The following is a 13193-nucleotide window of genomic DNA, read 5'->3' as shown; positions in this document are numbered from 1 at the left end:
GGTAAGAGCACCCGACTGCTCTTCCAAAGGTCCAGAGTTCAAATCCCAGCAACCACATGGTGGCTCACAACCATCCGTAACAAGATCTGACTCCCTCTTCTGGTGTGTCTGAAGACAGCTACAGTGTACTTACATATAATAAATAAATAAATAAATATATATTTAAAAAAAAAAAACGGACTGTGGTGACATGTGCCTATAAATCAGCCTGGGGAGGTGGACACTGGAGGATCCTTGTCTAACCCAGCCATCAAGATCTAATGAGAGACACTATCTAAAGGAAGAAGGTGGAGGGACATTAGGCTGCCAAGCTGGTCACCTGTGTTTGATCCCCAAGACCTACGTGGTAGAAGCAGAGAGACACAGATAGTTACCCTGGGACTTTTACACATGCACCATGGAGTGTGTCCCCATCACACACACAATACACAACATATGTAAAGTATAAAAGGAAAAAGAAATTTTAAAATGTGCCAGAGATGTGGGTGAGTGAGTGGTTAAGAGTGCTTGCTGTTCTTGTAGAGGACCAGGGTTAAGTCTGCAGCACTCATGATGGGTGACTCCTAGCCACCAGTCACTTTATCCCCGGGGCTCCAAAACCCTCTTCTGCCCTCTCCAATGCAAGTGTGTGTGTGTGTGTGTGTGTGTGTGTGTGTGTATACATACTTGCAAGCTCGAACCTGTGTGTGTATTCACACAAATAGAAATACATCTTGAGTTTTTAGTAATAAAACAGTTAAAACCATAAGCTGCAGAGTGGTTAAAGAAGATATCAGATGTCATATGTGCATATGTGTATGCGCACACAAATGTTACTGCTTGTCTATCAAAAGGAAACCTGGAAAACCAGTGTGTTGGTCATATTCTGTTACCATAACACAATACTAAAATAATCAATTTCTAAAATGTCAGTTTTGCTCATCGTTTGTTTTAATGTGTATATGTGTTTGCCTGCATGCATGCCCGTGTGCCACATGTGTGTCTGGTCCTCATGAAAACTGAAAAAGAGTATCAGAGCCCCCAGGAAGTTCAGATGGTTGTGTCACCATGTCTGTGGTGGGAACCAAGTCTCAGTCTTCTGTAAGAATGGCCAGCTCTGGAGACTAACCAGGGCTGCATGGCCTGTGGAGACAGCAGGCAGTGAGTGGTGAGAATACACAGCGAGCCTCCTGCTCAGCTCTTCAGCTGGGAAGGGAAGGAAGGAAGCGGGAAGCCTTATCCTCGGCAAAGCCCTCCTAAAGGGTTGGTTTATCACTTCCTGGTAGTAGCACAGGCTGAGGACCCCTGGAAAACACTTCTAGGCCATAGCAATCAGACTCAAAGTCCTTGGCCCTGGTGTTTTAACCCTTCGAGTGCCATATCTTTGACATTTGTGTGTATTAGCCTGTGTACCCCTCTCCTAGGAGGGTGGGGGGAGCTTCCCGAGCAGTCTGCACCTCAGAGCTCTGCTTCCTGCAGTCCAGTGCGTGCAGATGTGTGTGAAGTGCAGTCCCTTAGGCCCCAGGGCCGCCTGTCTCCCAGCCCTGAGTCACAAGCATGAACCACGACATCCAGCCTGTTTTTTGAATGTATGTTCCAGAGATTGGATTAACATTCTCAGAAGCACTTTGCCAACCAACCGAGCCATCTCCTGCACCCTCGGCTTTCCTTTGTGGTAGTTGGCTTTTATGCTGGTCTGAGTGGGAGTGACGAGTGACAGCCAGGTACCAAAACAAGGGTGTTGTCAAGCTTGCATATCAAAACAGGATACGTGTTGAAGCTTCATGACTTGGGGTGGACCTTGCTTGCCCTAGATGCATGGTCCCTTCTAACTGAAGCTCTGTCTTTGATTCTCATGAACTTACTGTTCCTATTGTCATAGTCAGGCCCTAGAGCTGTTGACATGACTCTGATTAATGGCCTTTGCTGTAGTATTTTGATAGTCATACACTGTCAACTAGTCACAGGGACAGAGTGGAGCTCAGTCCCAGTTAGCACTCAGGTTCCTTCACACACAGACCGTTTCTTTCCAGTGGGTAAGAAGGGAAGAGACTGAAGCAGTAACCGCGCCTTCACCTTAACCCAGCAGAGTGGATGGCAGAGCGCTTTCACTTTGCTCAATGCTGATACTCACTGGGTGTGGTATAGTGGATGAGGATTGAAGCCTCGGAATCACATAGCTTGCCCTCAGTTTCACTGTCTCTTAGAAACAGAGGCACAATTAGCCCAGCTTGTCTAGCTCTAGACCTGCTGTTGATTCCTGAAGGAAACACTTGATAGTGGTACTTACACACACAGGAAGTTTCAAGTCTGAAATACTTGGGGGCTGGGGCTGGTGCTCAGTTGGTAAAGTACTTGCCTGCCATGCATGAATCCTTGGGCTCAGCCCCCAGCAGCACATAAACTAGGTGAGGTCGCAGATGCCTGTCACGCAGCCCTCAGGAGGTGGAGGCAGGACGAGGCACTCAGGGTCATCCTCTGTACATAAGGGCAAAGCTGTGAGCATCCGAGAAAGAAAGGGCAGGGAAGGGGGTGCTCTTGAAAACTGAAACAGCATCCAATTGAGGTCCTGTGATTGCTGAGGTCAGGAAGTCAGGTTTCAGGAGGTGCAGGTGAGAGTGATTATTGGTTTTGGTCTCCAGATTGCTGTCCATGTCTGCTGCTTTGAGAGGTGAGAAGGCTGCTTTCTGCTTGGGTCACGAAAGCTCATATTAAGTCAGGAGTGCTTAATGTCTATGGATGCCTCTTGAGTGTTGCATACTCCTGACTGGACAGCTGTCTAAGCAAGCACCTGCAGTCCACTGCATGGTTTCCAGGCATGGTTTCCAGGCCTTCACTGGGACAGGATCCCAGAAGCATCTCCTCGGTGCTTGTGTTGGCTCATACATGATAGCGGGGCAGCCAGCCTCTGCCCTTCTGTAGACTATGAGGGGAAGGGCCCTTTCTGTTTCCTGTGTCCATCCCAAGGTTTTCTCTTCTTCCCCTGCTGGGTGGAAGGCCTAGCTGCGATGGCCACACCCCTGAGCCCAGGCTGCAGGAGGTGGGATCTGCCTCAGCAGGACTGGGGTGTAGTCAGGGTACGAGGGAAACAGCAAAAAGACCAGATTTATTTGTCAGTACTCCATACCCAGTCCAGGCCCTCACATGGGCTGGGCTCTGCAGTGAGGTGCCTCCATCCAGCCTGACTCTTTGACTCCCAAGAATTGGAACTCTTTAGCCATGAAGTCAGTGCAGTTGAAATGTCACCCTTGGCAGTCAGTGCTGGCAAATGTCAAAGGCAGATGCTCTATGTCTCAGAGTTGAAACTTCAAGTTAGAAAACTATTGAGAAGGTTGGTGTTCCACTCGTGCTGTTCATCACTGAGAACTGGGGGGGACAAGCATCGATGAACCCCCCACTTTCTAACTTCTGTTTGTCCTTTTTGGACTGGTGAAACAGTCCAAATTTCTACGGTATCAAAATTGCCAACCCACCAAGGATAAGACTTGTTGGAGCCCAAGTCTCTAGAGACCCCTGAACTCTACTGGGGTGCCCTTGTCTTGAGCTGCATTGGGGAATGCATGGTTCCTAGGTCTACTTTGTGGAGCATAGTGCTGTTCTGTTATCCCCTGAGAGGAAACAACACACTCTGTTCAGTGAGAGAGAGAGAGAGAGAGAGAGCGCGAGCGCCTCCACATCCCCATCCCCAAGACGCCTGCCTTGCCTGTCTCTCAGTGGCCTTGTGCAGCGTCTGTAGCAGTTCTGAAAAAGATAACTCCCCGGAGCTGTGTGATTCAGTTTCCTCAGGGTAGAGGTTGATTATCCAGTGACCCCTTCTCCTCTGTGCAGCCTCTTCAAGAATGGAAGGAGGAATAAAACAGGAGGCTGCACCTGTGTATTTGCTCAAGCTTAAAGCTGAAGTCTCTCTTCTGTCATATTGCCAATTTAGAGAAAATGATGAAGTCATAAAATGCCATGATGGGGAAGGATTCCTAGAGCTTGCAGTCCCGGAACAGAGTTCCCATTGTTTGTGGTTGGAGCCCCACAGCATCTACAGTCCTGAAGCAGAGAGGGGTCCATCCATGCCTGCCTGCACTCTGCTCATTTGCTCTACTCTGATGAAGCTCAGGATCCCCTGCCTAAGGATGGTACCACCCACAGTGGGCAGGTCTTCCCAGCTCAATTAACATAATCAGGAGACTCCGCCCCCCATGGAGAGGCCCTCACAGGCCAACCGGTTGTAGACAACCTCTCATTAAGATTCTTTTCCAAGTGATTCTAGATTATTTCAAGTTACCAACACTAACCATGGGGACTAGGAGATGTCTCCATGAGTAAAAGCACTTTGTCACCAAATCTCATGACCTGTTCAATTCCTGGACTCACAAGATAGAAGGACCAAACTGACACACACAATAAGTTTAAAAATAAATGTAATTTTAAGAACAAAAATTACAGGGGCTGGAGAAAGAGCTTAGCTGTTAAGAGCACCAGCGGCTCTTCCAGAGGGCTGGTGTTTAATTCCCAGCATCTACATGGCTGCTCGCATCCATCTGTAGTTCCAGTTCCAGGATATAACACCTTCTTCTGGCCTCCAAGGGTGCTACATGCAAATGGGACACAGACATACATGCAGGGTACACCCATACACATAAAATAAAAATATTTTTCGAAAGAATAAGAACTAAAAGCCTAACAATCACAACTAGGAAAAAAAGGCTGAAAGCAGAAGGTGCCCTAATGTGTGATAGTCACAGCTTACAGCTCCTGCCTACAGAGTTGTCAGTGAGCCCAAAGTGTGACCAGAGCCCAACAGCCATTGTCTTTCTCCTTGACGTCAGCATCTGTGGAGAGACCCAGGCCCACCCTCACACAGACAGACACAGGTGGGTGGGTCAGTGGCGAATGAGGAACTGAACTTGGTGGCTAAGAGCTGTCAGTGATGAAGAGCATCCGCAGAACTTCCGGGGGTGGGGGAGGCTCTCTAGCCTGGATGCTTCAGTAAATCTTGAACTGGTTCCAGGCGCTGGTTATACCCTTCCTGTTTCAGCTCATGAACAGAGAGCCTTGGAGGTACCTTGAACACAGCTCCTGAGTCTGCCTATAGTGGTTCGATGGTGTATTCTTGAGAAAGTGGAAATCAGAGCTCTTTTACTTGCTTAATTCACACATGTGCTCATTTAAGGCAGCTAGCTTGTCAGAGAGGAAGAAAACAGGTGCTAGCAAGAAGGCCCAGAGATCGACTGGTTGCAGCCAACTGGTGTGGAGCCCAGTCTCGGGCTGAAGCTGTGTGATGAGGAACGCCGCCACAGCTCTTAGCCAGTGTGTCATCGGTGGTGTCTGAAGCATCTCTGCTCTTCCTGCTCCGTCAGAGCTGCACACTTGCCTTTGCTCAGAGGGTCACTAGGTCCCTAGGGGGGAGAACGGGTCAAGAGCTGCCCTTTGCCACCAGAAATGTGTATTCCTAACACTCTGGTGTCTACATGGGTCATAAGGGCCTTCTCCACACAGAGACTGCTTTCCTTTTCTGGAGTTCTGGGAACATGAACTTGGAATGAGTAATGTCCTGGACCTTCCCAGCAAAGCTTTAAGACAGCAAGGAGGGAGGGATAGAACCCACGATGAGCGCATCCCTCCTGGCTGGACACTTAAAGTCTGTGCTTTCTAACTACCAAAGGCCAGGATTTTTAAACCCATCTTAGCTTTGCTCTGCCTCCCTGTGTCTAGTCTCCTTGCCATGGAAGGAAGGTCGGTGATTTGGGCTCTCCTGTGCCACTTGATCTTACATCAAGAAAGCCCAGGGCTTTACCCGCATCATCTTACATCTCCATCACCAAGTCACACTCTTGTGTGCTTTAACAAAGCTGGCTGGACAAACACAATAGCTGCCCAGCCTCAACCCCAGGGACTCTGACCCCTCCCATGTGGGCCTGGCACATGGTGGCTGGAAGTCCTCACAGGCCTGAAGGAGGGGAGAGGGGAGAGGGGAGAGAGGAGAGAGAGAAGAAGAGAAAAAGAGAAAGAGAGAGAGAGAGAGAGAGAGAGAGAGAGAGAGAGAGAAAAGAAAAGAAAGAGAGAGAGAAACAACCTTAGGTAGGCTGCCATGGGCCAAAGGACCAACATGCTGGTCAGGGTTAGTTGAAGGAAGAATGGGAGGCGGATGACTGCCTGGGAGGGATCCATCCTCCATGGTCACCGCTACTCAGCCAGTGTTGGTTTCACCATATAAAACTGGACCGGTCCTTAGGGACCGGGATGTGGTTGTTATAAACGGATAGGACTTTGTCATTGCTGTCGTGAGTTCTCCGGGTCATTCCTCACTCTTCTGCCCTAGCCTCCTCCATCCTGGCCTGTCTAGTTTACGGCTGCTCCACAGTGAGCAAGCCCTAGTTTTCACGCTACAGTCTTCTGGGTCTGAAAGCCCTGGAGTCTCTCAGATGGGTCTGTGAGTCCTCCTTCTGTGTGCCTGTACCCTTGCTTGTGGCTGTGGTCAAGCCTGCCTTTCCACATGGCCCACAGTCAGGTCTACATCTAACTAGTACATCTGATTGGTGCAACCTTGACATAATACCCCACCCCCACCCTGCACCAATCTAAGTTCTTTGTTTTTTGAAGAAGTTGAGAAGTCAGAGAAGCAGAGACCTCTCTTCAGAATAACAGACTTAGGTTGTAACCGTTTTCTAGTTTCTAGTTTTCTCTAACTCTCCTGAGCCTATTAAATGGAGCATTACCTATCACAGGCGTGTGTGCTCCTGTGTGTGCAGGTACACACGAGGGGACAACCTCATGCATTGGCCTCCCCTTTCACCTGGAGCAGTGGCTCCTAACCCTTCTGATGCTGTGACCCTTTAATTCAGTTTCTCATGTTGTGACCCACAACCATAAAACCATTTCCATTGCTGCTTCATAACTGTAATTTTGCTTCTGTTATGAACTGTTATGTAAATATTAGGAGACCCCTGTGAAAGAATTTTCAACATCCCCCAAGGGGGTCAGTTATGACCCACAGGCTGAGAGCCACTCACCTGGAAGCAAGATTACCTCCTGTTTGCCACTGTGCACCAGGCCACCCGGCCTGTGAGCCTCTCCTGTCTCTACCCGCCAGCTCACCATAGGGCACTGTGGTTAGAGAGTGCTCATACGCCTGCACTCACATGGGTGTTGAAGACTTGAACTTACACGTGCGTGTCAAATGCTCTATTCAACAAGCCTTCTCTGCAGCCCTCCTCAGGTAAAATGCTAAATTAAGTAGCGTGTTAGAATGTCTGAGCTGGCAGCTGGGCACGGTGCTGCAGCCTGTGAGCCCAGCACTTGCGAGCTGAGGCCGAAGATCGTCCTGAGTTTGAATGTAGCTTAGGCCACAAGAATTCAGGGAGACCACATCTGGGAAAACAAAACCAAAACCAAAACAAAACCCAATCTGGCCCAATCCCTGCCACATAAGCAAGCATTCAGTGGGTATCAGTTTCTGTCTTGCTGGAGTGAGAGATGCCCTGAGGTCAGTGGGTTCAGAATCTGTATCCACCATGGCCCTTTGACCTCTCACCATCATGCAGTGGTGGCAGCTGTCATTGGTACATGAAGATGAGCCACCCCTGTGTCAGGCTGTGTCTGTGCTGGGAGACATGCTTCCAGAGCCGGGTTTGTCGTTACCCCTGGGGTTGCAAGGATAGGATGTTCAGGTAGCCAGGGCTTGGACAATCATCTGTGGCAGCAGTGCATCCCATGAGACAGTGGGTGCGTGCTTTTTGGGTTTGGTTCTTATTTATGAGTATGTTGACAGGGTCTCTCTACATAACCTTGACGATCCTGGAACTCATTGTAGACCAAGCTGCCCTGGAACTCGTAGAGACCCTCCTGCCTCTGCCTCCCGAGTGCTGGGATAAAAGGTGTGCATCACCACACTCAGTCTGATTCTTTCAAAATAGAGTTGGCTGGGCAGTAGTGGCGCACACCTTTAATTGCAGCACTTGGGAGGCAGAGCCAAGTGGATCTCTGAGTTCAAGGCCAGCCTGGACTACAGAGCTAGTCCCAGTGTAGCCATAGCTAAACAGAGAAACCCTGTTTGGAAAAATTAAATAATAAGGGAGAGAAAGGGAGAGGGAGTTTGTATGTGTAGATGCGTGTACATGCATGTAGATGCCTCAGAAGCTAGCAGCAGGGACATTGGGTCCCCTGAAGCTGGGGTGATTGACTATCACGAGCTGCCTGAAGTAACTGCTGAGCCATCTCTCCAGCCCCAGTGATGGGAGTGTTCGTGTTCCAGGAGGGGGGCAGAGTCTCAGTCTCCAAAAAAGCAGTCATATGCTGAATTGTCCCAAGAGTTGTTAGGACCCAGTAATGGGACTCAGATCCTTCAACACGGGAACTTTTCCAGGTTTCTAACCCTGAATCTGAACTCTAGGTCCTGGCAGTTAACCTGAGGTTTCAAGCTGCAGCACAGAACCCTCTTACAGACACCCGATAGCAGCTTACTGAATGAGCGACTATAGGGCAGCTCTGTTGTATGTGAGAGAGAGATGTGGCATGCTCCTGTGTTGTGTGAGAGAGAGATGTGGCATGCTCCTGTGTTCTGAGAGAGAGAGAGAGAGAGAGAGAGAGAGAGAGAGAGAGAGATGTGGCATGCTCCTGTGTGTGTTGTGTGAGAGAGATGTGGCATGCTCCTGTGGGCTTGTTGTCCCAGCGTTGTGGGAGGGAGTGGTGCTGGCCTGTCACTCTCAGACCACACTCCTGCTTCCAGGCCCTGAAAGCCAATTTTGGTCCAGTGCATTCTTGCACAGTGGAACCAGGAACGAGGATGGGCTTCCTTCCCTTGGGGCAGCCTGGGTGGTTCCCTGGAATGGGTTCTCTAGCTGTGCAGGTTGAGGAGAGAACCTGTACTGGTTTGTCTTGAGGTTGTCTGCTGAGTCTAGAGCTCCCTCTGCTGTCAGAAAATGGAAGGGCTCTCATGGCCTTACCGTTTTCTCTCCTATTATTACTATTTTTAACATTGCCTTTAATCTAAACAAAACTGCTGCCAGGATGGTGAAGCTCCTCTGAGCATGCTCCCGGGAGGCCCACCCCTGGGAATGGAGGGGCGGAAGCACAGAGGCCAGGCAGGATAGGTCCTATCTGTGCCTTGCTACTTTTAGCGGCTCCCACCACAGGCCTGGAAGGTTATCTTTGCACACAGTCTCACACTGTCTGCAGCCTTGGGCAGCAGAACTGAAACTGACCACAGCCTCGCATGCTTCTCACCTACTGCCATTGTTCCCTAGTGAAGCGAACCACACGCTCCCTGTCCTCCCCGGTGTCTTAAGTTGTCATGTGTCGCCTTACAAGAGACTTGGAGTGTTCATGCTGCATTTGCAGAGGAGCTGTGGCCAGGCTTGCCATTAGAGACAGAAGCTCAGCAGACCCCAGAATGGGACCCAGCTTTCACGAGGGTCAGCCAACAATGACTGAGATTTTCATAGTTCTCAAAGATAAACCTGAGAGTCATTCTAACCAAGCTGTTGGTCCCGGCTGAGGAAAGATGCCGCCCTGTGAGGGGTTGGGCCTCTGCTTTAACCTCCCTATGTGACCACTGCAATTTCTAATGAGACAGAAAAAGTGTGGTGGGTCTAGTTCACAGATCTGCCCAAGCCAGGCAGTCATGGAGCTAACTGGTGGGATGGAGAATGGTGTAGCACTGAACCAAAGGTCAAGAGGCATTGCTGTCCCCAGGGGTCTTAGAGTGACCAGCCATAAAGACGCATGCTTCTTGGGTGTCAGGTGGCATTTCTCGCCTGCAGTGGTAGTGTTGTACATGGAGTGTCACTCACTAGAAGGTGGATTCTGCTGCTGTTTGGGGTTTTGGTTCTGGGACTGAGCCCAGGGGCTTGCCTGTGCCAAGTAAGCACTCTAGCACAGAGCTAGCCTCAGCCTCTAAATGTAATTCTTTTATGGTTCTTTTCTCAACAGCTTTGAAAAGTCCCGCTGCATTTCATGAGCAGAGAAGAAGCCTGGAGCGGGCCAGGGTAAGGCTCCCTCCCCCTCCCCGAGGACCTGCAGAGTAACAGCAGCACCAGCCGCCAACTGCGTTTCCTTCCAGTCTAGCACAGCTTTGGGGTCAGCCCTCACCTTGTAGCTCTACTCTAGGTTTTCTACTATAAAACCTTGGCCTTTCCTGTTTCTCCCCTCCCCAGCCACTCTCCCTGGTAGAATATAGACAGAGTGAGACTCTCTTTTAGTATCTTGGAGGCCTTGTGAAGGTCACCAGAGCTCCCTCCCCAAACCTGGCTAAAGACCTCTCATCTTCCCTCCACTGACTCCATTTAGGCTCACGTAGATGATCTGCACGAGTACTGCCCATGGCTGCTCTCCACTCAGGAACACACTACCCACAGCCTACGGGCACTCCAGGGAGCTTCCATCTCCACCTGCCCCAAAGCAGCCAGCATCCACTTCTGCCCTTGTAAAGCAGACCTGGCGTGCAGAAGCCACACTTTCTGCTGAAGCACCGTAGCTGCAGCCCTGTCCCCTCCTTTTCAGTTCCCTCTTCCCCCCCACCCCCAGCAAAGTCCTGTGTTTGCTGTGGGTAGAGATGGGGAGGGAGCAGCTTATGGTTCCCCTCGTGCCCCCACTGGACTGCTTTTTTTCTCTATAGAAAATCAAGATGAACTCTTAGGGAGTAGGAAGAGCGGAATCAGGGTGGGAAACTGAGAAACCAAAGCAGTAACAAACCATTTGCTTACTTACTTCCATTTGCTGGGAGACAGAGAAGGCCCAGCAGGGAGCAAGGGTCAGCATTTGCAGCCAGGCAGATTAGCTCCGGGTGTGCAGCTGTCCTTGGTTTTTGGTTTGGTTTGGTTTTTGAGACAGGGTTTCTCTGTGTAGCCCTGGCTGTCCTGGAACTCACTCTTTAGACCAGGCTGGCCTCCAACTCAGAGATCCGCCTGCCTCCTGAGTGTTAGGATTAAAGGCGTGTGCTCCACCCACCTCCTGGTGTACACCTTGGTTTTTAGATGCAGCAGAAGCTAGCTAATCTGTCCAGCTAGAAAGCAGTAAAGCTGGAACTCAAACCTAGGTCTGTGGAGGCCAGACTTATTACTTTTCATGTGTGTGTGTGTGTGTGTGTGTGTGTGTGCACGCGTGCTCGCACACTCGAGATCAGAAAACAACTTAAGAGTTCTCTCCTTTCATCATGCAGGTTCTGGTGATCAGACTAAAGTCCATTTCAGCAACCATGTATATGTATATGTATATGTGTATATAACCATATATATGTTTGGTTATATTTGCAAAATAATTTTATTTCCTCACATGCAGTAAATATATTCATCTACAAGTGCATATCTTGCACATCTGCTCACAGATGACTTCAGAATTACAGTACTAGGCTTACTAGTTAAGCATGCACTGACCCGTCTTAATTAGATAGGAAAAGTGAGTGTATTGGATTGGTCGCAGCATGGCTTGCCTTACTCAGTGATAGCAATGAGAAAAGGTGTTAGTTCTGCATCTGAGTAAGAGCGTGGCCTGCTTGTGTATGGCGGGAAAGCTCCGCATGCAATCCCAGTCATGCCACTGCTCCCCACGTCTGTGACTCCGGTTCAGACAGCATCTCGGGGAGACTCATCCTGGTGGCTGCGGCCCAGGTCCCAAAGGAGCTCTTGGGTACAGCTCTGGGTGACCATCAGCTGCTTGTGTTTTCCAGCCCCAGCAGTGCCTGCCTTCAGTGGCATCAGCTAAAAGTCCTTTCTTTACCTCCTGCACCAGGAGCACACTGGTTCTCCTTAGTAGCTTGTGGGTAGCCAGGCCCGAGCCAGTGGACATCCCTGGAAGATTGACTGTTTGTTATAAAAGCCATGACTCGGGGCTGGTGAGATGGCTCAGTGGGTAAGAGCACCGACTGCTCTTCCGAAGGTCAGGAGTTCAAATCCCAACAACTACATGGTGGCTCACAACCATCCGTAACGAGATCTGACTCCCTCTTCTGGAGTGTCTGAGGACAGCTACAGTGTACTTACATATAATTAATAAATAAATAAGTAAATAAATAAATAAATAAATAAAATCTTTAAAAAAAAAAAAAGCCTTGACTCAGAACCATTGATGCGAGAGGTGCATTTGAATGGGAGTAGCCTCTCTGGTGGGTTCTCCCAGCACCTGCCCTCTGCTCACTACAGATGGGCTGATGTACCCAGACCCCACAGCTGCTTTCTGCATCTTTAGGCTCAGGCTCCAGGACTGCCACACGGTCCTGGGGCAACAGCCAGCAGCATGAGAACCAGGCTGATCTCTACTGTGAGTCATGTGCCACAGTAACTTCTTTTCGACCCTGTCCCATCCTGTCCTCTCCTTTCGTAGGCCGTTGCAGAGGAGAGGGGCGCAGGCTCTGTAGACACTGCACTCAGAATTAGCCTCCAGCAGCAGGGGCTCGGTGCTGCTGAGGGAATGGTGTCCTTCTCCCAGCATCTGATGAATGCAGAAGTGAGGACGTGGGGCTTTAAGGAACTAGAGCTCTGACAGCATGTATCAAAATTAGTATTGCATTTGGCAGCCATTGAGACTGAATTGAAAAGACTCTTGAGATCACGCAATGCAAGGCTTTTGGAACAGGACATAAAATCACATCCACAGTGATTCCTCTGCAGAGCCAAACCGCATGAAAGAAGGGCTGGAGACAGCAGACTCACTCGTTCACTGCTCTGCTGACATGAAATAGGGGACGGTTTTGTTTTCTCATTTTAAGTAGTGTAAGTATTAAGTTTTAAATACATACAGCAGTGGCCTGAGAGATGCAGCTGGAAGCTGGTGTGTACTTTGATATCCGCCTTGCCTTAGGACCCTGCAGTCACCAGGCTGCTGAGGTGGACAGTGGCAGCCACTACAGCCAATTCATGTTTTGTGGTCCTGTCCACTCGTACGCTTCTGTCCCAGCCTTAAGAGTTTCTTGGTGTGCTTCTCCACAGACCGAGGACTATTTGAAACGGAAGATCCGCTCCCGGCCCGAGCGATCAGAGCTGGTCAGGATGCACATTCTGGAAGGTGTGTGAGCTGGAGGTACCTCCCTGCTGCGAGTGCATTGTGCACTGTGGTTCTGTGCCCTCCACTTTCTGCTGGTGTCCATCGTCTGCTAGCAGGGCCAACTGTTGGCTTCACAGTCAGACACGTGTGTGGCTGTTACTGTCTTACGGGAGTGCATAAGAAGCCTGGGTTGCCATGACCCTTTTTTTTTTTTTTTGGTTTTTCGAGACAGGGTTTCTTTGCGT

General features: G+C 49.8%; 1 protein-coding gene across 2 annotated transcripts in view; it reads left to right on the top strand.

Annotated features, from left to right (window-relative positions):
• The window catches only part of Mrtfa (myocardin related transcription factor A), a 169255-nt gene that overhangs the window by 144911 nt on the left and 11151 nt on the right, over nucleotides 1–13193 (top strand). For both annotated transcript variants that reach the window (XM_021183976.2, XM_029469512.1), the window contains 2 exons: nucleotides 9901–9956; nucleotides 12894–12969. In XM_021183976.2, coding sequence (XP_021039635.1) covers nucleotides 9901–9956; nucleotides 12894–12969 — 132 coding nt within the window. The remainder of the gene's footprint in view (nucleotides 1–9900; nucleotides 9957–12893; nucleotides 12970–13193) is intronic.

This window comes from Mus caroli, chromosome 15, assembly GCF_900094665.2.
Source record: "Mus caroli chromosome 15, CAROLI_EIJ_v1.1, whole genome shotgun sequence".
Taxonomy (NCBI): domain Eukaryota; kingdom Metazoa; phylum Chordata; class Mammalia; order Rodentia; family Muridae; genus Mus; species Mus caroli.
The sequence above is the reverse complement of the archived record's forward strand: the minus strand, read 5'-3'. Positions and strand labels throughout refer to the sequence as shown.